This window comes from Electrophorus electricus, chromosome 1 (assembly GCF_041902795.1).
Source record: "Electrophorus electricus isolate QZ-2024a chromosome 1, ASM4190279v1, whole genome shotgun sequence".
Classification (NCBI taxonomy): Eukaryota; Metazoa; Chordata; class Actinopteri; order Gymnotiformes; family Gymnotidae; genus Electrophorus; species Electrophorus electricus.
In genome coordinates, this window is record NC_137497.1 from 7,252,237 (window position 1) to 7,278,141 (window position 25,905).

The window sequence follows — 25,905 nt, forward strand, 5'->3', positions numbered from 1 at the left end:
TTTAACAGTTTATTGTGTTTGATTATTGTTTTGTTGTTTATTCGTTGTGTTGGTGGTGTTGTGGAATTTAAGCTCCACATCACAAAAGTATCAGTCTAAAGAAAAAACAACACATGCAGTCTCAGAGGGGCCATCTTCTGTACCAAAGCTTGTTTGTAGACCTCAGTCACTGCAGATTTTTGGATAAAATGTAAAATAATGGCAAGTCATCTGGGCAAGTTAGTTTTTTGGGGGGGTTTTTGTCACAGTAAAGTGGCAGACAGAATTTTGTTAGCTGACAATTTTGTTAGCGGACAGAATTGTGTTAGCAGACAGAATCATGTTAGCTGACAGAATTGCGTTAGCAGACAGAATTGCCCGTGTCAAGCCTTATCCAAGCCAAGAATGTTATATTGGCTGTAAATGTAAATTGACGTCAGCTGAATAATGTGTTACTTGCTTCACTGTGTTTTCAGGAGTCTTATTTCTTTAGACAGCCACACTCAGAATATGTGATCCCCAAGAAGACTGAGACAAGAGACAACAGAGGAGAGGCAGCCAATCCTTTGCCAGCAAATTACCATGGCCTTACCAAAGCTTTTCAGAGGTCTTACCACCCCTTATGCTCAGTAAAAAGAGCATACAGGACTCTGATATACAGACAAGTCTTGGAAAAGCTAGACCTTGTCAGAATATTTGACCCTGCAGTGAGTTAAGGAGAAGACTGTGATAAAGACTGTGATACAACTTGGGTTCTATTTTTAAATATCTTAAAAGTAATATTTAAAAAGAAGAAAAATATTTTAAAATAAGTTTGTGGGGTCACAAATAATGACAGTAGCTGTCAGGAGAAGAGACTTTTGTGCCAAGATTTGGACAACCATGTATGCTTTTCTGGATAAAAACAGGAAGAGGTGACCTAAAAATATCCAGGTCGTGTTGCCCTGTTTGCTTTCTTGGAGTTATAGTGGGGTCACATCCTGTGACGACGACAGTCACTGATCCTCATGCCAAGACTTGTCTGGGTGAAGTGAAGGTGCAAGAAATCTGGTAAAATTTGATTAGTAAAATCTATTATTTTTTCTGTTTTTATTCCACAGGACTGCAGTTTTGACCAGAAAAAAGGAAAAGAAAAAGGGTTATTGACCTTCCCGAGGTGATGGATCTCGGAATTTAATAAGCTAAATGATTCTTTTGTGTCTTATGTGAGGCACTTTGAATTGCTGCTGTGTGTGAATAGTGCTATACAAATAAACCTGCCTTGCCATTGTGTTAAGACTGTTGTCTGATTTTTATACTATTGACATTTTGGTAGAGATGAAAAAAAATGACAGTTTGGAAGAAATCTTGGACTGAAACCTGTATGCAATAAATACACAACATAAATTGTAAAAGCATATAACTCCGTGTAATACAGGTTCTATGTTTTGATGAAGAAAAAAAAAACCCCCAAAAAACAAATTAACAAAAATTACTTTTAAAACTAAACACAATAAAATGTTTACCATAGGATATGAAGTGCAGTACAACCTCATCACTGCCAATTAATATATTTCTCTTTTAAAATGATATAAAGCCCAGGTTCAGACTGAGAAACTCAACATGACACGTGGTGTTAATGATGTGGTGTGAAGTTCACTGGAACAACTTGTGTTAAGTACTCATGAACTTGAACAACAAATTGAAAATGAACTTAAACAAATTACCGGCACTGCCAAGTTTATCCTCAGGGTAACAAACTTTCCTATCACAGATTTTGCTGTAAAAAGTCGATTGGAGATCTGCAGTTGAAATCTTCTGCCATAAAATGCTGAAGGAGACATCTTTTATTGTCCCCAGTGTCTATAAGCGCTACCTTTTGCCTGAAAAAGTGTATGATGTGTGTTTACAGTCTGTCTGAAAGGTTTTTTTGTTTGTTTTTTTTTAAAGCTGGATAAAGTCCAGCTCCAAAGTCCAAATCTTTAATAAGTAAACTTTATGGTCAGCCCTCTTATCGGGGATGGACTTTCTAGGATCGTTGGTTCTTTCTCTCTCTGTCTCTCTCGCTCACTCCACTTCTTGATCTTGACCCTCATGCCCTCATGTGTACTTAATGTCTGCTGACATCACACCCTTCCAACGCCGTCTTCCCATTTAGGAGTACACAGCTCTGGACTCTGGGCTGCTGTCTGGAAGAAGAAGAATCTGTGCTTGTGGTGGATGTGGTTAACCCCTAAGAGGCCGGTGAGGAACTTCCATGATGCTAAAGAAGGTACTGCTGTCTGGATTCGCCGGCTTGGCTGTTCTCGCCGTGGGGATCCTGATCGGACACTTTGGCATTGAGAAGGGCAGTTCGGCGCCCAGCTGGATGAGTGATCTGTCTCGAGATGTCGACGAGAAGCTCATCCAGGAGTTCATCGCTGAGGTGGACAACGTGAAGATCCAGGAGAACCTGAGGTAAGCCTGAGTAGACGAACCAGAGGTGAAGAACCCGAGGTGAGCTGTAAATCCAGCCGAGACTCATGAGATAAGTTTGTTCAAGAACCTGGCACTGGGCTACATGATCAATGGCCTCAGATCGCCACTGGGTCTGAAAGGTGAAAGCTGGTACCAGACTGTGAAAGTTGTGTTTAGTGCATAATTTCATGAGCAACTTGCAGTCATTTTAATTCACGTACTTAACTGAGGTTTATATGACACGGCACGTCTTAGGGTGCGAGAGGTACATCTCAGAAATCCTCAGAACTAGAAAAGTTCACATTCTGAAACTAAAAACCCTGCCATGAGTCGATTTGATGAATTCTAATTCTACCAACTGGCTTCAGATCATTTAAACATTACAAGCAGCTTGAATGAAACCCTCGTGAGGACTTTCACGTTGGAAACCTGAACTTTGCATCTCCGGAGACGCTCTCGGGGGGCATCACGTCGCTGCGTACCGTGTCGTGAGCCGGAGTGCTTCTGTTAGCGGACGTTTAAGAACAGCGGGGCTGCTTCTACCCACAGGGAGCTGACGCGTGTCCCACACATGGCCACCACAGCGGGGGACGAGGCCACTGTCCAGTACATGCTGAAGAATTGGCAGGACACGGACACCGGCCTGGACGCCAGCTGGAGGGAGGACTACAGGGTCTACCTGTCCTTTCCCAACAGAGATAAGCCCAATAACGTCTCCGTGGGTGAGCTTTGTGTTGCGTCGTCGTCGTAAGATCCCATAGACCGGTTTCATGTCTGAAAAGTGTACGTAAGGTTCTTTAGTTTGTCATCCCATCTAAGGGCAGCAGGTCCCCTCTCTGCGCCCCCTCTGAGCTCTACGGGGAGCAAACCCCAAAATCAGGAGACCAGAGTCAGCTGTAGTTAGAGGAGTTCTGGTTCATTGGCAGTAGAGGGATGGTATTTGTAGGTGGGGGGATGAATCGTCAGATTAGAGGAGGAATGGGCAGACCATGCCTGACTCTAACATGATCTTCACTTCACTAATTAACTATAGTCTTCTGAACTGGGTGAAAGGTCCATCCATAAAAATGTCTGATATCCCTGCGTCTTACTCAGTACCTATTTAAATTAAAACTCAGGGTAAGTCCCAACAGTGCGCTACACACGAATACTATAAGATATCTTTTATATATTGATCTTAATATATAAGTTTGGCAGGTTAGTACACAAAATATTAACATACTACACTGCTTCATACTAACAGGAAGCAATGAAGCATCATTACACCTGATATTCTACCTCATTTTTAAAATATGGATAAGTTAGCTAAATTTGGCTGCTGTCAGCTAGCTGGTTAGCCAATTAGCTTGCTTACAAAGGCCAAAACACCACCACCATCCTTCTGTGTGCACACCTTGTGTGCTGTAGACTTTAGGAAACAGCTGTTCCAGAACTGGGGGACACACACACACCGAACGATGAACCCTGTCTAGCCCTAGTTCTGGGCCTGGGAACACTGGCGTAGATGGACACCCCAGGGTACGCAGATTCACGCGTGTGCTAACGCAGAACGGCGGCTGAGTGTTCTGACTCTGGTGCAGTGAGTGCTGCTGATACTGTGGTGTACACTGTGCGGGAGAAGGAGAAGGCGTACCAGTCAGAGCAGGACGACCCTGAAGTGGTCCAGCCATACGCGGCCTATGGACCTGCCGGAGAAGTTAAGGTGCCTGCCCCACACACACCCACACACACATACACACACACACACACACATACACACACACACAAACACATACACATACACACGCACGCACACACCCACCCACACACACACATACACACACGCACACACACACCCACCCACCCACCCACACACGCTATGCCTACACTAGTTTTCACTGTCCTTTAATTACCAGTGTTTGTGATTCAGTTTTTTTTTGTAAACAAATGATCAGATCTCTCCTCGTCTCTCCTCTAGTTGTTTTAATTAGTCTTCATTTCTCCTCGTCTCTCCTCTAAGTCTTTGTATTTAGTCTTTATTTCTCCCTGTCCCTCCTCTCATCACTGATCTTATCTTTACTGAATTGCCGATGTGAAGCCTTGTTTGCATGCTGACACCTTCCACCATCTGGCGCGCGCGCACACACACACACACACACACACACAGAGCTGCGGCTGTGTTATCCAGCAGGAGATAGTAGGTTAATAAAGGCCTTCAACGGACACCTCTGCTTTATGGAGGGACTGCGCCGCGACGTTGACGTGCTGACCTTTGAGTCTTTTCACAACTGCGCTGTCGTTCGCACTACCGCATGGCAGTAAAGTCGCACTCATTCCGCCGCGCTGCAGTGGGGACGGAACTCGCGCACCGTAAAGTTCGGTTTGCCAAACATATGATCATCACGGACGGCTGAATGAAAATGTGATCGCTGTGAACAACTGGACAGTGTGCTAGCTAGAGCACACACAGCACACTTTCCAGTGCAGAGTTAAGTGGCCTTCAGCTCGGTCAGTCAGCCAGCCCGTCTGTTTCTCTCCACGTTGACTCGCTGTTCTAATTCTGTGCTCAGGGCAGACTGGTGTATGCCAACCAGGGGAAAGCGAGCGATTACGAGACTTTGAATGCAACACTGAGCCTGACCGGAACGATCGCCATCGTCAGATACGGAGGTGCCGGACGAGCTGATAAAGTAAGACGAGTGTTGTGGGCTGAGAACTGGGGTAAAAAAAAAGCAGAGAAAAGAGCTAAAGGTTCTTAAAGAAAGCATCCATAAGAGTCTCCTGTCAATAAGCACCTCCATTTGAGCGGTTACTATTCGAAAAAGATGATTCAGATGAGTTGCTATTTGAGCTATAACTATTCAAATGATGTTTTCCTGTTCTCAGACTTTCACTGCTGATATGCAGTTCAATGTGAAAGTAAAAGATATACAATCTCTTTCTTTTTATTTAGAGCTTATTCTCATATAGAATCACTTTCTCTCCACAGTTCACTTTAAGGGAATGTTTCTGTGCTAAACCTCATTTTTACCATTCAAGTTAATTTATAATAATTTAAATGGTGTCAAAATGTTTGGTTTTAGAGTAACAGATGGTCCAACAATGACCTCTTGTAAACTTGCAAGGGCATAATTTTTAAGGAATAGCAAAGCAAAGAATAGCAATAGCAAATTCTAACCAAAAATAAATAAAAAAGGTTTTCAGTGCCTCATGCTCACATGGTTTTGTGAATTATTAATAAACATTATAAATTTACGGACTTGCCGTAAAGCAATCACTGCAAAAGCATCTTTAATTACCCTGACCTCTTATTATCCTGGATGTTTTGGAGGTATAGCACTGGAATATTCCTTTAAAACCTTTTTATCTCGCTAATTTGCCATCACTGTTGTGGTTAGAACCAGCTAGGAGCTTCAAGAACTGCAGGAGAGTCGTGGAAAAGAACATCATGTTTTCATGAACGTTTACCTCTTTATTTTCAATGTCTGTCTTTCTTTGACTCCGGCGTGCCTTTTTAACCTCTATAATCGCCTCTTTAACAGGCGATCAATGTATGTCTTTCTTTGACTCCTGCGTTCCTGTGTCTTTAACAGGCGATCAATGCTGCACCATTTGGAGTCATTGGTGTACTTGTCTATACAGACCCCTATGACATCAATGATGGTCTGATGTCGGACGAGAATGAGACGTATCCGCATTCCTGGTACCTCCCTCCCTCTGGCGTGGAGAGAGGAAGTTACAAGAACCATTTTGGAGACCCTCTAACCCCTTACCTCGCTGCCAAAAGTAACCCTTCTGCATAGCTCATCTTTTCACATTTGGTATCATTCGTGTATATCGGACAGTCATCCAAAAAATTTCCTGTTTTTAGATGGCACTTATAGAATTCCAGTGGAGAATATCACTGGTATTCCACCCATTCCAATCCAGCCAATAGGGTTTGAAGATGCTCAGGCATTAATATGGTGAGTTAAATGCGGTCTGGGTCAACTTGGTTTTAGTCATTCCGCCATCCGGCTTGGTCCCCCACAACGAGACACAACACCCAAGGGGCTGTCGTTCTTCCGGACCACGGTCCTCCACAACAACATACACCACCAAAGGCCACAACAGTAGAGCAGCAGTGTACACAGGACTTCCAAGTGTGAATGCGCAATGCAGCTGAGCGAAAAGATGGTGAAAGAAGCTTGAAGTACAATAAATACTAAACAATAAATACTAAACAATAAAAACACACGCAACCTTAAGCACAAAACGCAGCTTTTTACATTCCAAGCTGATTCATTACTTTCTCCCAATTTCTATCTCTTGCACGTTAACACTGATTTAATGGTTCCATTTACAACCCTAATGAAAAACCTTTATGTCTTATTGAGCAGGTAGCAACCTTGGGGACCTTTTTTTTCAGTCATATCCCTGAGTGTGATCTCATAGCCACGGGAAACGTTTGCATTAACAGACGTAATGAACTGTCTGTGTGACAGCGAGCTGGGCGGATCTGCAGCACCTGAGGACTGGCAGGGTTCTTTTCCCTGTTCGTACAACTTTGGGGGGCCGGGATTCGCCAACACCTCTCCTTTTAACAACAGGTACGGGAATCGCCCCGGACTCCCTCTTCCCCCTTGAACCAGCACTGACTGCGTCACCTGTAGAGGGAAATGCGGCAATGAAGAGCTTTAAGCTAGCTGGTGGTGTGGATCAGCGGCATGTCCAGGATAGACTAAACAGCTGCACTGCCCTGTCCCAGTATACAGAGCACGTGGAGCTTGTCCCAGTATATGGAGGACCTAGTACAAGTGGAGGGGCTATGGCTGAATACAGTTAGACTAGGTTAGGAATTCCCTCAAATATGCTCTTGGAGATACAACCTGGCAAACATAACGCTACCGATCTCGGTTACGAAGCTCTCACCAAGTACCTGAGCATCAGAACCAGCTGCGTTAGGCTCACCTGAGCTGCCCAGCTGGGTATGTTAGACTCACCATTCTGACTCTTCCCACCAGTGACGTGACGCTACATCTGTACAACCGCGGTGAGCTGAGGGACTCCGCTAACGTGATGGGGGTGATCTGGGGCAGCGTGGAGCCAGGTACGCTCAAACCCCCTCCCATCACACCAGGCTCTGGTAGAAGGTCTACCTGTACGCTGACTTGTGCGCTGACCTATCCCCAGACCGCTACGTGATCTACGGGAACCACAGAGACAGCTGGGTGCATGGAGCCATAGACCCCAGCAGCGGGACGGCCGTCATGCTGGAGATCGCCAGGGTCTTGGGCCAAAAGGTGAAGGCAGGTGAGCTGCAGATGATAAATGCTTTCTTCATCCCAAAGCCACTACCGGCACGGTTGGGTTAGCTGAACACGTGCGTTCATCCACTGTTGGGGATCCCTGAGAAAAGTAATAAGTTTAAGTAATGACTTCTAGGTTTGGGTGTCTGCGGGTTGATGGGATAGATTGCAAAGTAGCAAAGGTCCAAATGGCAGGTTTCATTCTGCGGAGTGCAAATTCTCTTTCTCTCTCTCGAAGGCAAATGGAGGCCCCGGCGGACCATAATATTTGGAAGCTGGGGAGCGGAGGAGTTCGGTCTGATTGGATCGGCGGAATACGCGGAGGTGAGAGATGATGGGTCGCTACGACACCCGGTCCCTGGTACCGCTCGGACTTGTGAAGTTATGGTCGCATTCCTCTTATTGACATCTGCAGGAATACGTGAGCAAACTCAGTCAGCGGACCGTGGCCTACATCAACGTGGACATCTCCGTGTTTGGTAAACTCTCTCTGAAGTGTTATGCCCTTCATTTCCAGAGTCAGACAGTTAAAGGCTCGCCTGCAGCAAATAACTATTGTGTGAGCTGGGTCGGAAAAGAGAAACGTGCATCACGCAATTAAGGATGTGCTGGATTTCAGTAATCCGGGAGTTCATACTTGTATGCAGCACCTGTGACGGAAGGTTTGAATGGTGTTCGTATGGATTTTAGATGCAACAGTGACCAATATACAGACTAGCTAGCGTGGAAGCATCAGCTAGGCATCATGAAATGGCATGAAAGGAATTTAACGGGTGGCGCTCTAAGAAACAGATCATCTCACACATGAGTAGATTATTGTTTAAATAATGTTCAAGCAATGTAACGTAAAGTAATGCATCTAACGATGTCGCCCTGGCCTCCTCCTGAAGCTAACGCTACTCTGAGGGCCTCTGGGTCTCCAACGGTCCAGAACGTTATCTTTAAAGCATCTCAACAGGTGAGTACCCGGACACACACGTCTCCTGAGCCACAGCAGGAACGTGTTCTGTTCACCATGCATCACTGTTGTGATTTCACCAACTTTCACAATCATCCATCTTCCATTGTCCCTGATCAACAAAACTGAAGTCTAATCTGACGCGTTCTCAGGTGAACATACCCGGATCGGACTCCGTGTCTGTGTATGATAACTGGATTCGATATTCCAACAGAACAAGCACCGCTTATGGAAACATCCCAAAGTATGGCTGTTTGGATCCACTACTACCCCACTTACTGACGTTAAAGCTACACCTAGTGTTTACAATCCCTACGTTTAGCTACAATCGCTTCATTTAGGCTTTAAACAAACTGCCAGGATGACCACTTTACACACACAGAGCGTATAATTTTAAAGTAAGGGGTATGACTGTCATTTGCATAGAACTACACAGAACTATATCATATGTTGCATTCTGAATGGATTTTCCCGCAGTGTGGGACACATGACGGGAGCAGGGAGTGACTATGCTTCTTTCGTCCACTACCTGGGAATAACCTCTTTGGACATATCTTACACCTACGATCGGGTATGAGGCCTCTATCCCTGTTTAATTGTAGGTCATTTTGGTGCTGATTTGACATAAATAAGCCTTGTTGAAAATGTTTTAAAATTCAGAGGTTGATATTTTCCCCCTAGTGATAACAACAACAACAACAACTCTTAACTGTTCTCCTACAATACTCAGTAGTTTAGATCTCAGCCTGACAAACACACAATCCACAGACAAGTTACCTGTGAATATTTGAAATCGATGTGTTAGATATAAATAAACACGGGTTGAGGTCAACACTCCAAGAGCCAGGCGCGGTATCAATGATCTATGCGGTTTTAATTCGGTGCTCAGATTTGTGTGCAGTATTGTCGTCCATATCCGTTATATTTCAGAGCACAACCAGGGCCCGCATCTACCCTGCGTACCACACGGCATATGACACTTTCGACTACGCGTCCACGTACATCGATCCAGGTCTGCTGCTCCTCCACCTTCATCCACCTGCCACCCTCTTAACATCGCTAAAGCAATTTTCTTAGTGTCCCACCCCCCCGATCACGATGTGCCTCTTAAAGGATTCACGAGCCACCAGACTGTAGCCAGGACAGCAGGAAACGTACTGATTCGTCTGGCTGATGGCCTCCTCCTGCCTTTCAACTGCAGCGACTACGCCGAGACTCTTGAGCAGTTCGTCAGCACGGCCGCGGAGGCGTTTGAAGCCCAGCTAGTGGCCAACGGCATCTCCTTGGGTATGTAATCACAAAATTCTATCATCGTCATTGCCATGGGATCGTAATTGCCATTTCATGATTAAAAAAATGACATTGTACAATCGCCATCTCCATGGGTACAATAGCACAGTGTAATCAAACCCGTCACACTCCAGAACCCTTAAAAGCAGCAGTAAAGCGGTTCCGGACGGCGGCCACAAGCCTGGACCGCACCATCCACAATTCGGACCTCGCGAACGACACGTACGTTTAAGCGACAGATCAGAGCCTCATTGATTCTTCATCCCTTTATGTGCACGGCCCAGCTATGAGCTGCTGTTACTGTCCGGCAGGCCCCTGAGAGCCCGCATGATTAACGACCAGCTCATGCTGTTGGACCGGGCGTTCCTGGACCCACTGGCGTTCCCAAACAAATATGGATACAGGTAACTCGAAGAGCTGTGGCACAAAAGACCTCAGCGCATGCTTAGCTCATCCAGGGCATAAAAGAACGTTTAGCCAAGTGAAGTTTCGGTCTTATTCTAAGCTCGTCTGTTCACCGATCAGTCGGTACAGAGTTGAGAGCCGTCATTGTGCTCAAACGCTTCCTTCTACACAAACAGCTTGATGATTAATTCAGGTGTTAAACTTAGCATTATGGAGTGGGTAAAGGACTCAACTGTGCAGTACTGTGGCCCTCCTGAGCTAGAGAGACCTTAAGTTCATAGCGAGGAATTCGGAGAAGCCGACGTGCTTATGCAGGGCTCGCTTCCTCCAGGCACGTGATCTGGGCATCCAGGTCGTCGAACGTGGCCACGTTCCCGGGCGTGGCTGACGCGGTGGAGAAGGCCCGTGCCAGCGGCCGGAAGGAGGACTGGGCCCAGGCGCACAAACACCTGTCCATCGTCACGCAGGCCATCTCTGGGGCTGCGCATACCCTCGCCGAAGCCCAGCGCTGAGCCCGAACCCTGCCTGCGCCATCAGAGACCCCGCCCCATCCTGCCCGGGCCTGAGCCGAAGCCCTGCCCCCAGATGACTTCAAGGCATGTGGGGTGTGGAAGTTATATTTGCACCCTACTGCCAGGCCCTTATACAAAGCTTAGCATCATGTCCCCGATTAAGGAAGAAAATATTTCAAACTACAGAATTGTAGAACACTGGTCTATAGATTTGTAGTCTCACTCATGTTTTATTTATAAGAAAGTATTTAGAATAACAATAACAACAACAACAACAATAATAATAATAATAATAAACTCTATACAGGCAGGTCTTTCCAGGCATGATTTATTGAAAACACACCAAAGTGATACTCTACAAATCGATATTTTTCATTTGATTCTAAACAAGTGCAGTATGCCCCTCTGGGTATTAGTAAAATTACCGTGATCCATTGTGTCACTGTGGCTTTGCTCTCCAGTACTATGAAAGGAGGAACAGCCTCCTCAGTGTAATCAAACTCTTTAATGGTGCCTATTCCTTTAAAATATATCATACAAGGTAATACATCGCAAAACCCACCACCTGTCTAGACTACACCGAAGACATGGAGTGAAAGGGGACGAGCGAGAGAGAGATAGAGAGAGAGAGACAGAGAGAGAGAGAGAGAGAGAGAGAGAGAGAGAGAGAGAGAGAGAGCGAGAGCGAGCGAGCATGTTTTGAGGACCAGCAGAGGGAAGAAGAATGACAAATCAATATAAAACAGTTATTCCTCGATCTAACACAGAAGGGTTAAGGCACATATGAGAGTTACAAACACGTTTGCTACCGAGTTGCACGTTTACTGTGTGTGTGTTTTTTTTTTTTTTTTGACACTTTGAGTTAGTGATCTCTACAAACGTCTTTCTTTTCTTCATTCCATGTTGCCCCCCCCCCCCCACCCACCCAGTTTAATCTTTTAAAAATGTTTCTATAAATATACAATCTTACACTAATTCACGTTCGTGGATCCAACTTCATAATACACTGTACAATACCAAAATGCTTTGGTTGTGTCCTGCAAAAAGGCAGTTAAAGACAGACACACATGACATTATCCACAAACACACAAAGACCTTCTGGACGTGGGAAAACAATACATTTCATCTTTCAGAATTAAAGTTAATACACAAAGCTACTGTTATTTGTGTTATTAGAAAGCTCTATTACACTGCAAAAGGAAAAAACAAAAAAACAAAAAAAAAACAAAACAAGTGTCATTAGTATCGCACGACAACGGCACTACGAGGACACCGCACGCACAGGACTCTCGCAGAACTCCTGCTCATGGCACCTTCTAAAACCTTCGGGTTTCTTCACAATATACCAACACTTTCCCCAGGCAGTTAAAAGTGAGCTGACCATTGTAACTACTCCCTCAGTCTGAGGCAGCTTTTCATCATTCCACACAAGACATCATTAAATAAACTGGAAATTTGGGAAAGGGGACCCTGTTCCGATTCGGGCATTCCGTCCGTCTTCACAGGCCGATCTGGTGCCGGGAGCAGTCGTTCCCTTTTCAGGACGTAAATGCCTCATTCGCCGATTTACAGCACAGAGAGAAAGAATACAGACAGTCTTTACATTTTTGTCATGCTTGCTGCGGTTATAATCAAAAGTCACAGGTATGGGAACAAAGCCAATGGCCACACTTGAGAGAAAAGACGATTCTTAGTGCGTTACTTTGCTCACTGTCTATGCCCCTGTCCTGGCCCCGCCCGTTGCCCCGCCCGCTGCCCCGCCCACTGCTGCAGTCAGAAATCATCTCAGGAACCAGTTTGATAACCAACCTGCGAAGCGTGTTCTGACGGATTCAAAAGAACAGTGAGGGATTCTTTTTCCTTTTTTACCCAAACATTTTGAAAATATAGGCTCTAAATAGATGATAAGCGTTATAAGCCTTTAAGCAAACACTGTTAAATTAAGAGATTATCTGTTTTACACACAAGCATGCCATCCGGAACTGACTCATTATGGATACACACCAAGCGATGTATAAAGACCATTAAAAGGCGTTTATATATATTTTGTGTCTGTGTGTTTATTTTCTTTTCCACTTTATGACCCTAATATACATTTAGAAAACCAGCAAAAATATAAATCGTTTGAATATGTCTCCTTTAGGCCCCAGAAGTGAGCGACACCCCCGGTTTCTCCAAAAAGAGCCTCCCTTTACCCCTTCTGACCTTTCCACTCCGTTGTCACTCTCTGACATAAACAGACCTTCCAAAGTCTGAACGGCGCGTGTGGCGCTGCAGTGCTCTGCTCAGCCTCACGGGAGTTTCGGAGGCATGTGGGAACGGTCACCTCAGCGCGGCCCCAAGATGCCAAATACCAAACGCTACCAAACCCAACACACACACACTTTACAGCAGCTACAGGAGCGCTTTTGTTCTTAGTGTAGCACTACCCCTCACCCCAACCAGAGCAATACGCTGACAGAAAACACTTTATATGTGTTAATAACAAATAACGACCAACAGTTAGCGTTACACGAATGGGATTATGTCGCCCCCGAGGGCTTTCAGTTACCGTCGGCAACGTTGGCAGTCTGCGGTGAAACGTTTCTGTAAACGACAAAAATCTCTCCCGATGAACACAGCGTGATGACGTGCGAGACGCTGACGGGTGGATACAGAGGAAATGGCACACGGACGCTGCTCCGACCCCCCCTTAGGGTTTGGAGTGCTCCAAGTCCCTTCAAGAACTCCAATCACAAACATCCCTTTTCCTTTAATTAACACATGCACTCGCCCACCACCACAGACCTTCAGATTAAAAAACAAAATGAAAAACAAAAAAAACCAAAAACAAACAAACAAAAAAATCTCAAAAGAGAATTGACTTAAAACACAAAAACGATCACATTGTTTTCTGAAGTCGAAATGGAAAACTTTTTTTCCTCCCTTTGAATCTGTCCATTTATTGTCAATACACATCCATGTCCAGGATAAACTTGCTACATACTCACCCATCCATCCATCCACCCACCCATCCATCCATCCGACCACGTGTTCACCCTCCCTCATCATCCTCCTCTCCACCCGTCCCTCCGTCCGTACTAGTAAAGCTGGGCTTCTCCGTTCTGCCGGGGAACTGATCAGTGGGAATGTGCACGTGTGAGGAACAGAAGCCCTTCTGCTACCATAGCGTCGCTGCTGAAGACTCGTCTTGCCGAGAAAAGCGCAGCTTGATGGCTGCCCGTTGAAAGTATGGTGTGTTCTCTCGCTCACTCACTCTCTCTCGTAAAAAGATCTGCTGATGATTTCTCGTCGCCGGGCGAGTCCTTGATAAGATGGCAGTAGTGATGAGATCCATGTCCGGCCGAGATGTGGTGCAGCGGCCGTCTAGGCCTGGGGGGGGACACACAGAGAGGGCAACTGCGTCAGACAAGATCAACATACCAGGGGAGGGTCCCGTACGGAAAACATCAATCCGCACGGCTGAAGACGGGCATGACGCGTCATGTTTCCTGTACGGGATTACGTCAGGGTGGCTTCATCGATCTGTGCGTGCCTCAACAGTATCCTAGTGTGTGGCGAATGAGGATGGGGGGAGGCGGCTTTCATGAAGCTGATGTGAGTGCAACACACACACACACACACACACACACACACGAGCGTTAACCACAGATGCAAGTAGGCATTAATGAAGCGCTGATTTCGACCAGAGCGTTTCTGCCTGTAACTTACCTTCAAACCTTAACAGGCCTTAACCTATTAAGGAAAGGATGAATCAATCTAAGGGGGGGGGGGGGGGGGGGGTAGACCCACTGTGTGTGACCCAACAGACGTCCCAGGGCCAGCTCACCACACGCTAAACATGAAGGGACCCTGTGCAGGCAGAACCAAGGCATGACGACGTGTAGGGGAAGAGGATTTGGGCAAGGGGGAGCGTTTGCAGAACAGAAGCAGGATGAACAAACAGGTTCACAGAAGCGGAGGGCCGTGTGTTGCGGTGAACCCAGAGAGCCGTGTGCTGTGGGAACCAATCCAGGCGTGCAGGTCTGCGCCGCCCCAGGCAGCTGGGGGACGCACCACAGAGACACATGTCCCTCGACGTGGCTGACGAACGCATGACTTTCGGGCCAAATCCTCGGTCAGTCGTTGGGGTGACCCCGTCGCTCTCTGGGTTTAGGCATGGCCCAAAAGCCCCCGTAGGACACCCCGTAGGGTCTCGAGGACCCCGAGCACAGACAACAAACAGGTCGGGGGACGAACGCGCGGGACCTACCATGCATGCATTTACACCCAGGAGTCAACAGGCTGAGGCTTGACCTCACACGCATCCACTAGACTGAGTGTCGGCCTGTTGCTCCGGATATAGTGCTTCCTATTCGAGTCGCTCTGCAGCAACAGAAGGGTTAAGATATCAGCAATCAACACACGCTTTTAATAGTGTGAGAGAGAGAGAGAGAGAGAGAGAGAGAGAGAGAGAGAGAGAGAGAGAGAGAGAAGGAGGGGGGTCAGTAGTAGGTGAAAGTACTGAGTTAGAACTCATGATCATCAAGCATTCAGAGGCGAGAGGGAAGAGTGATCAGGACAAAATAAAATGCTGATAACCAACGTTAATTCATGCAATTCAAAGCGGGAAAATAGAGGACAATTTTTTATTAAAAAAAACCAAACAAAACAAACCCCTCCGCTTGAGCTGGTGTGGAAGCAGGGGCAGCGACGTAGCCGCAGTGCTTCGGATGGACACAAGGGGGCGAGGCGATGCAAAAAACCGTCAGCTGCGATCTCGCTGTACTGCATCTGGCTGGTGGCCCTAAAAACACTGGACTGCGAGTGTATAGCCGGCCTTTGATACCCTCAGCTTCAGTGAACGCTTAACGAGCCCAGCAGGGGCACACGGCTGCTTGATGTCTTGTCAGGTTGCCCTCAATAATTAATAACCATCGAGCAGCCAAGCAGTGGCGCGTTATCGGCGAGACCCTGCATGCTAACGTGAAGGGGCCTCCAGATAAGCGATCATAACCGGGAGCTTAGATCTCAAAAAGGGGGCGGGTCCCCTCGAAGCTGTAAAAAATAAAATAAAATAAAATAAATAAATAAATAAATAAATAATCAAACCCCACCCCCTCCACTTCAGGTGGGGGCCGTCATTCAGAGGCATGGTTGGGGCTTTGGTGGTAGAGTGGGCTGAGCAGGGAACGCCAGGGAAAGCCAGTCTCCCGGTCCGAGACCCGGTCCGGCGCTGCAGCTTGTCCTTGGCCGGGGTTTCCAGAGGCTGGTGTTTGACTAAAGGACTGATTTTTGCTGTGCAGCGTAGGCCTTACCTTCAGGGGCTCGCGCTCCATCAGGTCCGACGAGACGTGGCCGGCTCTGTACGGACCATCTTTGTCTCTTTGGTCGATGGTGGAGTAGCCGTCTGCGGAGGACAGACACTGGTTATACGTCACAGAGCTCCGGGCTTAGAGCGCTTGGCTTGGACCTTTGAATGGGCTGCGATATGCGCATGCAAGACGCAAGACACTTCGGTGACATGGCGTGCATGTGAGTGAGTGCGTGCGAGTGAGTGAGTGCATGTGAGTGAGTGTGTGTGTGTGTGTGCGCGCGCGCGCGAGTGAGTGTGTGTGTGTGCGCGAGTGAGTGTGTGTGTGTGTGCATGTGAGTGAGTGTGAGTGCATGTGTGTGAGTGAGTGAGTGTGAGTGCATGTGTGTGAGTGCATGTGAGTGAGAGTGCATGTGAGTGAGTGTGTGTGTGTGAGTGCATGTGAGTGAGTGTGTGTGTGTGAGTGAGTGTGAGTGCATGTGAGTGAGTGTGAGTGTGAGTGCATGTGAGTGAGTGTGTGTGTGAGTGAGTGAGTGTGTGGTGTGAGAGTGTGTGTGTGAGAGTGTGTGGTGTGAGAGTGTGTGTGTGAGAGTGTGTGGTGTGAGAGTGTGTGGTGCGTGTGTGTGTGTGTGTGTGTGAGTGTGAGTGAGTGTGTATGTGTGTGTGTGAGTGAGAGTGTGTGGTGTGTGTGTGTGTGTGTGTGTGTGAGTGTGTGAGTGAGTGTGTATGTGTGTGTGTGAGTGAGTGTGTGGTGTGTGTGTGCTGTGTGTGTGGTGTGCGTGTGTGCGGTGTGTGTGGTGTGCGGTGTGTGTGTGTGGTGTGTGTGTGTGTGTGAGTGGTGTGCGTGAGTGGTGTGTGTGTGTGCGGTGTGTGTGTGTGCGGTGTGTGTGTGTGCGGTGTGTTATCCTTTCTCCATGTCTGCATCACCATCTTTCCAGGTCATGCACCATCCAATTACTGTCAGTCAGGCTTGCCCAGAGCCCCAGGGCATTGTGGGACAGGAGGCAGCATGGTGGAAGAGAGAGCAGAGCAGGGCAGCTGGCTCACGCCTGCATGCGCTCCCTCTGCACGCTGCCATTCTGCTGCCCCACACCTGCTCTACAACCCTACAGTGGCCATCAATGCAGCCATCTTGCTGCAGGGTTTATAGTGCCCACTAATGTAAACTACAGCAGGAATTACTGCCATTACGTCACTTCCAGCTAACGTAGCTGCTACCAACATGAAATACTCGAGATACTGAATTTACTGGTGCAGCTCCTTTTAAATTCAATACTCCTTCCGACTCCTATTGAAATTCCTACTCCTGTCACTGCTAATACTGAAATGCTTCTGAAGTTACTACTACAGATACACTGAAGCTCCTACTGAAGATACTACTGAAGTTCCTTCTGAAGATACTATTAAATCTCTTGAGGCTCCTACTGAAGATACTACTGAAGTTCCTTCTGAAGTCACTATTAAATCTCCTGAGGCTCCTACTGAAGATACTACTGGAATCACTGATGGGGTTTTTGTTTTCTCTTTCTCAGGCTCATACTGAAGCTCAGTCTGAAGATACTACTGAAGTACTGAGGTCTCTACTGTGCTCATATAACACTGATGCCTCTCCTCACGGCTCTCAGTTCAACCATCGCAGTTCATCTCAGCATGCTTCATTAGGCTACAGGAGATACCAGACAACTGGTATGGGAAGAAAGCACTTTTTCCACCCCCAGAGACCAGCGTTTCACACGATTCTGAAGAACAGAGAGCAGTGTCTTTGTACTGTGTCCTGCTGCGTCCTCAGGTGTAAAGCTCGGAGCCAGTAGACAGCAGGCTAAGGAAACAGTCAGGGGAACTGATGGAGGCTTCACAGAGCTTGTGAAAAAATGCAGTGTTGAAAAGAAGAATTTCACAGAGAGCATTAGAACGGAGAACGTGAATCGTTAGAGGAGATATGTGGTGATATGTGGTGATTAGCGAGAGAGATGGCCTCAAGTTCATGTTATGATCATTTCCGTTACGGGGGGGAATCACAGATGTTATGGAGACAGTTGCCATGGTAATAGCATGTTAGGAGGTTCAAGTTTGCATTCCCACAAAGACATCTTCAGTCGGTATTAGAGAGCTGCACGGAGATGAAATTCTGTCCACACCACCACCCATCCCCCAACATCCCTAACACCATCCTGACCTCACCCATCCCTACCACCACTCCCACCCCATACCCGTATTACCCAACACTGCCCCCTCCCCATCCACACCCCAACAGTGTTTGCTACTGTGGTATAAGTAATGTTTCATCATATAATTTTAGTTTATATTTCTTATTGTAGAACTAATCATTTGTAATGTAATAACTATTACTCCATTTGCCAGACTTGGGCTTGAGCAAGTAACATATTAGTTCTCACCATTTCAGACGAACAAGCAGTTCTTAACTACAGCAACATATCGAGGTCCCGTTGTATAGCTAACACAAACATATTCAGCTGATAAAATTCAGGACCAGACTGCCAGGCTCACCCTGGTCTTTGGAAAACTAAAGTGTAATACAGTATGTCCGCATACCCTGACCAGTGCAGTTTCCATATATTGCTTTGGGCATTACTAATTTCAAAATGTACTCGGTCACTTTTCTGCCGAACGTCTTGTCTGTTTGTCTTAAGAGTCGGCTTTCTGATGCACTTCTTTCTGCCAATCACAGCTATTGTTAAGCACCGCTTCATCCATCAGAACAAAAAAGCAAACTCAGCCAGACGAAACTGCACCGAGGCCGAGAACGTTCTGGATGCGGAAGCTAGCGCCCGCTCCGTTACACGTTACTGGGAACATCCTTCGCCGTTCCTGCCTGAACGCCACAAGGGCGTATTCCCATTCCTGCCGACCCCACAGGTGCATTTTTAACTTGCCATTGCCGTGCAGCGCTCTGTTTGGGCATGCATGCGCTCACTTACCTGGACCGAGGTCATCCATGGGAATCATAGTACCACAGCCCCTGTCTCCTGCAAAGCAGCCAACATCGGTTTCTCTCATCTCGTTACCACAGGCTGGCGTCAGTCTGAAGTGACATGCTACTCTCCAACAGAAAAAACAGACGCCTCTAAACCCCGCAGTCTGTTGGCAACACAATGCCCCAGGCATTAGTCATCGAGAGAGCCGGGCGTCTCTCGCATTCGGACAGGCTCGTGGCGACGTGGCGGGGGTCAGGGTCACGCTACACGTGCCGGGCGAACCCCGAGGGGCCGACATTGCTGAAGGAAAATGTAAGAGTGTGTTTGGCAGCGCGGGGGAGTGATGCGCTCCTGAAACGAAGCCTGTTTATCTGCCGTCGTATTTTAGAAAGCAGCCAATCGGCGCGGCAGAACCGGCCCTGTGTTAACCTAAAGGCCTGTGCCTCTGACATTTCCAAAACTCGGGTCACACTGAAACCCAGCGACCGCGGTGGTCTTGACGGAGAAAGCCCAAAGTGTCCCCGATTCCCCTCTGACGCATAAAATGTTGGTGTGCGTGGCCCCCTCCCGTACCCCCAGATGGGCTTCGCTGACACTGACCTTGGTTCTTCTCCATCAGGGGCAGCGTGGTGTCGTCGTAGCCCGGCTTGCTGCTCTTCGAGCCTTTGGGAGCGCCGCTCAGTGGAGGCTGCGGCAGGAGAAGAAGGAAGAAGCTCAGCCGAATGGCAGTGGGACGTTCGAACACGACAGCGTCCGGACCGCCGCAGTTTCCTGTGCGCCTCACGCAGCCAGCGATAAACCTGGGACGCGCGTCATTTGAAAACATGCTGGGTACATTTAGGCAAACGTGCGCCGCGTTTTCAGCAGAACGCACTTAAAAGGTTTTAGCAGAACATATTTGAATCTTCTCGAAGTCTGCGTGTGCTCCATCAGGGTAGGGTTCCTTGCCACTACAAACTCCCACGACTCTCCTGGGAAAGCTGCCAGAGATGAGTGATGCACCGTTCACAGTGCAGGGAAGTTTAGAATTACTCTGTACAGGGAAATTTAGGATTATTCTGCTTGAAGGTAACCCTCAGAGCTAGTAAGTAGCTAGCAAACATCATCGTCTGACGTTCTACTGCACCTGGAAGTGGGTTTTGTTCCAGCCGTCCTTGATCAGGGCGTTCCTCAGTTCTTTGTAGCTCCAGACAGTTTGCAGAATGTGGGAAGCAGCCTTGGTCTCTCTTGATGCCTGGCTGGGGGCGGAAAACGCAGGACAATGGTGCTAAGGGAGGTTGTGAATGCTAATGGCATAAATCCAGGAATTGGAAACCTCTGGGTAAATTGCGTGTGTAACACTATAAGGAATCCACATGGGATCTCAACCTCATACCACCATCCTGAAATACTTTGTTTCCCAAGGTGATTCCCGCTGTATCAAAGGCAGGTTTCAAATATGGCTCTATGAATCAGCAGAATCAGAAATACCAGAGGGCAGAGCGTGTTAAACCAATCAGAAACACAGTGGGCAGCAGTGTTGTGAAAAATTTGGTGCCAAGTGGTATTTGCCGTCTCTCCCAGCTGGTGGTGGGGGGGCCCCCTGGAGCTAGAGCACCTCTACGGCAATGGTTTTGTTCCTTTAGCTCTTCTCGTAATCCAAAATTAAGCAGTTGGAACTTTCAAAGATTCATCACCAGCTGAGATCGAACTGTCTTAAAAAAAAACTCTAACTGATGTTCAGTGAAGCACAAATTCCGAGGAAATGTTGCCTTTAGCAGGTAAATCGGTGTAAAAAAACAGAAATTACACATGGCATCAGATCAGAAGGGAGCATCTACTGGAGAGAGTTTTTTGTCCTGAGACAGACAAAGGTTTTGTTATCTAAGTGTTCTCCTGGGTTCCTGTCCTGTCCAGTAGCCAGACTGCCAGAGTGGAATAACACGAGGTATTTACGGAGTTTCTCGCACCTCCAAGCCTTTAAGGAGAAGGATCACTCATGTTTACAGTAAACAATGAGCCTGTTTTCCAACGCACAGAAAACAGCCATGCAGATGAACAACCTGCTCTTGGCATGCACTGTGCAAAACAGGACTGTGACACGGCAGGGCTGGGTTTGATTATCAGCCGCACAACATGCAGCTCAGGGGAAGCCAAAGTTTGCCCCCTTACCTGGTGCGATTGATGGCCACCAGCTTGTCGATGGCCTGTGCCGAGACGAGTGAGCGGGCGTTCTCCGAGCTGTCCGTCACGATCTCGTGGATGGTGTTGAGGATGGCCACCACCGTGTCCTCCTCTAGGTTCTTGGCAGGCCGTTGCTGTCCACTGGGCAGGTTGCTGACCAGGTCCCGCATGGCGTAATTTCCTGTGTACACACAGGCGAGGATCACAGGGAGGTCTGAGACGGCAGCCATAAACCCACCAGACTAGAACATTCCAGAACTCGGGCAAGCACCAAAGACCAAGGCTAACCCAAGCCTAACCCGAACCCTCTGCTCATCGACAGTTACCCCCCGGTCACAGCCTGGAACGGCGGTTGTTATCTGTGCTAGCAGCACTAACTGTAGCTGCAGGGCCGACAGACAGGCGATGCTGCATAACGGAAGAGGGCGGTCTTTTGTAGAGAGGGCGGGGCTGGTGTAGCGAGCTCACCTATGAGGTCTTTGTTGCGGCGGTCGATGGACAGGTTCCGCAGGGCGATGGCCACGGCGCGCACCACCTTGTCCGAGTCCGAGCGGAGCAGCTCCACCAGGATGGGCAGGCCCTTCTCCTTACGTACGGTGGCGCGGATGTAGTTGGACCACTGGGGGGGGGTTCACAAGGATGATTGACAGTGTAAAGCAGAGTGCGAGGCCTGTCCAAAGTCTCTGCCAGAACGCTCCCCCTGTGCCTCCTTCTCCAGCACGGAGCTCCTCGTGACCAGAAAAGTAACGGGAGTAATTTCTATCAGCTGTTGCTGCCTTCTCCTTGATTTATAAAATATCACTGAACAAGATAAAAGTCGCTGTGTACTCGAGTTGCTCTGTGCCCTCGAGATGTGATTATACGGCCGCAGCGCCTCATGGTGAGCAATGGGAGGGGGTAGTGAGCTTTAGGAGATGTAATCCCCAGCCACAGTAGGGATGGGAGCACGTTTGCGTGGGTGGGGAAAGACGTGCACAGGCACGCACGTGTGTACACACGCACACACTCCGAAATCCTCTTAGGCTATGTGCGCACCCCAGACGCTGGGGGCTCCATGTCTTAGCAGACTGGGGTCCCTGTGTGTGGGCCGAGTTGCGGTTCGCAAGCGCGCGCTCACTACTGGAGAATCCAATATTATGCATGCCCAAAAGTCTCTCTCTCTCTCTCTCTCTCTCTCTCTTTTCCTGAAGCATCTGAGGAGTGAGGCATAGTCAGGCCCGTGGGCGGCAGGCCATGCACGGAGCTGTCCAGGGGTGAAATGACTGCATTCTTTGCTGGATGGGCTTTGAGTGAGCCTGTATTACAGAGCACTCAACACGTCAGATAGGGCGCGTGAGCCGCGAGGTCTGGGGACCGGAGACCAAGCACGGGCCACTCCGGTCACGCTAATTTAAACACGACTGAGGCCAGGCGTTTCCTTTTAGCCCCCCGGAACGATAACATTCCCGTCGTGGATGGATGTTGCTAGCCTAGCATCAGCACTAGAGATACGTTAGCCGTGGAAGCCATCGGCTCCGTATCCACTCGTGAGTCAGCTGGCAGCCTGCGCACCGAAGACGCGCGCGAAAGCTGCGCAGAAACAGGGCACGCTCATGACGGATGGTAGCGAGCCATCAGGCTAAACGGCCCCAAACTGTGCATGTGTGTGTGTGTGTGTGTGTGTGTGTGTGGAGGCCTTACGGTCCACTGTCCCGCGCTGAGGTTCTGCAGGGCCCCAGCTGCTGCCTCCAGAGTGTTGTAGTTCTGGCTCTCCGTCAGCAAGGACAGGTAGAGGCGCACCACCTCTGGCTGGTAGAGCAGCTCAAACCCTAAAGGACGTGGGGGAGGAGAGGAGGTGAAGAGGGAGAGCACACCCCCGCCCATGCACATCCACCCAAGCACCCCCACCCACCACTGGGAGACGTGAAAAGAATAACGTTCATGAAAAAACACCCTAATACCAAAGTCAGCTGACTGAAAGGAAGTTCCTCAGCCCACGTATGCATACACTTCCTGTCCTGAGGTATGCGCAAAAGAATTTAGAATAAAACCAAGACAAAACGCAGCATGCCTTGTGCATTCCTTTTCAGTCCTCTGCTGCCTGCTAAACGATCCGACTGCAGACTCTGGTCTTGACTGCCAAGAGAAGCCAAAAGCCAGTGGCATTCGGAGAATGAAGAAAAGCTACTAGTCGGCCATTGGGACAGACCTAGGATCAGCGTGCGCTCCCCACATACTAATCTTCACCGATAGGTGAGTAGCAGAAGAGCTGATCTGGGGTGTCTCTGTGCTAGCCTTCCAGCTCCTCGCCACTGGGGTTTCTAACTCAGTAACACAGTCCCAAAAACCCAACATCTCCTGCCCCCCACCCTGCGACACTGCTGTGTCTGTGATGACCTCACACCAGCACCCACAGCCATGTGATGCTCTGGTTGCCATGCTGAAAGCCAACTGCTGTGCTGAGGATGGTGCACCGGTCGAACAATATCCGGGGGGTGGTGCAGAAAAGGGGTGGAGTTAGCCACCGCCCAGCTGCTTTTAAGAAGGCGAGGAGGTACATTGGCCAGACAATACAATGCACACGATTAGCTACCACAACTACTGACAGCAGGTGGCACACACATACCGCTGCACACAAGGGGACCGAGACCATGCGTGTACGCATTACGGACGGAGGGGGCAACGGCCGTGTTCGTACGGCCGCTCTGCTCCAGTTCCCGGAGCACTGTGCGACAGCAGCACACCATGATGGCAATTTAGTTAACCAAATATGACAGCAAATAAAAAGTAAACAAAAGGAAAGGTGTTAATACACATCTCTGGTGAAGACGGAGGCTGCCCGCTCGGGGCCGACAGAGCTCTTATGGGATTAGATTTCAGCGCAGAGCAGCAGAGAGGCTATCGATCAGTCACGACTCTCCAGGTAATACACGCCTCCGACGCTGACGAGAACCCGTTTGCAAATGTGCTCCCTTTTTCTCTTCCTGCGTCTGCCTCACTCACTCACACACACACACACACACACACACACACATCTTCGCAACGCAAGAAGAACTGAACCTTTAGTGCGAGCGTCAAATCGCCGCAAGGCTAAACTATTACGGCGCTGTGAACGTCATATCTGCTCCAGCATCTCCACCTCCGTCTACAGCTCAGTCTCCACCCCAACTGCACCTCTGCCTCCACACCAATCTACACCCCTGTCTCCACCCCAATCGCCTCCTCTTTCACCACCTCCATCAGTACCCAGATCTCCACCATTTCCGGAGACGTCTAAACACGCACCTCGGGTGTGATTCAGAGGAAGAGAGGCGTTAGTGAGAGCAGTTCGCGTCGCCGTAGTGTGCCTGCACCCCCACCCTGCTAGCCCTTTTTACTAAAACTGGGGCTTCAAAATAGATAGATAAATAAATAAATAAAAGAACAGATGAAAAACCCTAAAAAAAAAAAAAAAAAAACACAGAAAGAAAGAGGACAGGAGATGGGGGTTGCCACCTGGCAACAGGATCCCCCCAAACCCCCCCCGGCTCTCAGCGCTGGGCTGCAGCGCCGGAACAAAGGGTGCAGGCAGTCCACCCACGCGGGCACACACGCGCCTGCTCAGCTTTCAGACTGAGGCCAGCAAATTAAAGACTGCATCTGGGTTATTTTGTGCGGGGAGTCTACTGAGATGGAGAAGCAAACCACCCCCCCCCCCCCCAAAAAAAACTTTTTCACCTGGTGCCTGTGCCGAAGGCCGCGTCACGCAGGGAGACGGATCCTTCGGTATTCCAGGCCATTCTCAGGGCTCCAGTTCAGCTGCAGCTATGTGGCTGCAGACTCAAAAGTAAGGCTCCCATCCCCCATCCCTGCCCTGGCTTCAATCCCCGCCTCTACTGCACTAGCCAATCACGTGGCAGAACCTGCAACCGATCGCCCAGCGGTCCGTCTGGTCTCCACCCCCGTGCCTCCACAGATGGTTGGTTGCTGGCTGGTGTCCCGGGGCGACGCTGCTCGTCTCTACGCGCCGTCAGGATCTGGGGTCTCATTAGCATTGCTATGAATAACTGCGGACTGTCGCCATGTGCCCCCTGCCCCTGAGCTGAGGGTGACGCACACTTTTATCTACCTGTCAGCATGTGCTTTTACTACGATTCTTATAATTGGCACGATCACCAGATCAGACCCACTGAATGAGCTCTTCAGGCTAATTAATGTAATTAACCATCCTGAGGTTTCTGACACAGAGGCAGGAAACATGACAGAGGAAAACACTTTCTCCTCTTCCTCTCTCTCCCTCCCTCCCTCTCTCAGACAGTTACTGTCTTCACTTGGTCTGCACAATCAACTCAAAAGGAATTTGTTAATGAGCTGAACCAGGTGAACCACTATATGCTAAAACACAACACAATACCACAGTGTAGTCTCACACACACACACACACACACACACACACACACACACAGGTTCTCTCTCTCAGTCCAGAAAGCAAAGAGAGCACTGGGCTGCTCGTCAAACAATTAGCCTAATTGGCTTCAAGCGTCCTCCTTATTGGCTGCAATTAAGGGAAGTGCTCCAATTTGATGGGAAAGAAGCGGGCTCCAATCGACAGGCCCTTTGGGGTCACATGCTCCATCTTCTGCTCTGCTGTCTTTGCCGCGGGCGGGCAGCCATCACGAGAAGCGGGGGGGAGACCGCCAGTAGCGTC

General features: G+C 48.6%; 2 protein-coding genes across 16 annotated transcripts in view; one reads left to right on the forward strand and one right to left on the reverse strand.

Annotated features, from left to right (window-relative positions):
* Positions 1-1,973: 1,973 nt before the first annotated feature.
* On the forward strand, positions 1,974-11,154 carry naaladl1 (N-acetylated alpha-linked acidic dipeptidase like 1). 2 transcript variants are annotated; one of them, XM_081710719.1, is made up of 19 exons: positions 1,974-2,415; positions 2,965-3,137; positions 3,996-4,117; positions 4,965-5,084; positions 5,988-6,180; positions 6,266-6,359; positions 6,879-6,983; positions 7,398-7,483; positions 7,567-7,686; positions 7,921-8,006; positions 8,098-8,161; positions 8,573-8,640; positions 8,793-8,884; positions 9,118-9,211; positions 9,571-9,652; positions 9,754-9,927; positions 10,035-10,152; positions 10,242-10,334; positions 10,667-11,154. In XM_081710719.1, exons 1-19 carry the CDS (start codon positions 2,216-2,218, stop codon positions 10,845-10,847), a joined length of 2,265 nt encoding a protein of 754 aa, XP_081566845.1. In that variant the 5' UTR covers positions 1,974-2,215; the 3' UTR covers positions 10,848-11,154. The 2 variants fall into 2 exon arrangements, with proteins under 2 accessions (XP_081566845.1, XP_026875689.3); XM_027019888.3 differs by having other exon boundaries at positions 1,978-2,415; positions 10,065-10,152; positions 10,667-11,146.
* Positions 11,155-11,159: 5 nt separating this feature from the next.
* arvcfb (ARVCF delta catenin family member b) overlaps positions 11,160-25,905 on the reverse strand; it is a 119,552-nt gene continuing 104,806 nt past the window's right edge. For 8 of the 14 annotated variants that reach the window (XM_081710678.1, XM_081710711.1, XM_081710710.1 and 5 more), the window contains 9 exons: positions 22,920-23,047; positions 21,708-21,858; positions 21,228-21,420; positions 20,203-20,314; positions 19,677-19,764; positions 19,080-19,127; positions 16,145-16,236; positions 15,100-15,212; positions 11,160-14,219 (listed from right to left, as the gene is read on the reverse strand). In XM_081710678.1, the coding sequence (XP_081566804.1) occupies positions 15,111-15,212; positions 16,145-16,236; positions 19,080-19,127; positions 19,677-19,764; positions 20,203-20,314; positions 21,228-21,420; positions 21,708-21,858; positions 22,920-23,047 (914 nt within the window). In that variant the 3' untranslated portion in view covers positions 11,160-14,219; positions 15,100-15,110. Of the gene's footprint in view, positions 14,220-15,099; positions 15,213-16,144; positions 16,237-19,079; positions 19,128-19,676; positions 19,765-20,202; positions 20,315-21,227; positions 21,421-21,707; positions 21,859-22,919; positions 23,048-25,905 lie in introns of those variants that run through there. The other 6 variants (XM_081710694.1, XM_081710684.1, XM_081710696.1 and 3 more) reach the window with 5 other exon arrangements.

Excerpts from the sequence above, each read along its gene's own strand:
- naaladl1 (XM_081710719.1), top strand. The coding sequence starts at position 2,216 with ATGATGCTAAAGAAGGTACTGCTGTCTGGATTCGCCGGCTTGGCTGTT. Across the intron at positions 3,138-3,995 it reads GCCCAATAACGTCTCCGTGG|TGAGTGCTGCTGATACTGTG; the intron begins GTGAGCTTTGTG and ends ACTCTGGTGCAG. Across the intron at positions 8,885-9,117 it reads GCTTATGGAAACATCCCAAA|TGTGGGACACATGACGGGAG; the intron begins GTATGGCTGTTT and ends ATTTTCCCGCAG.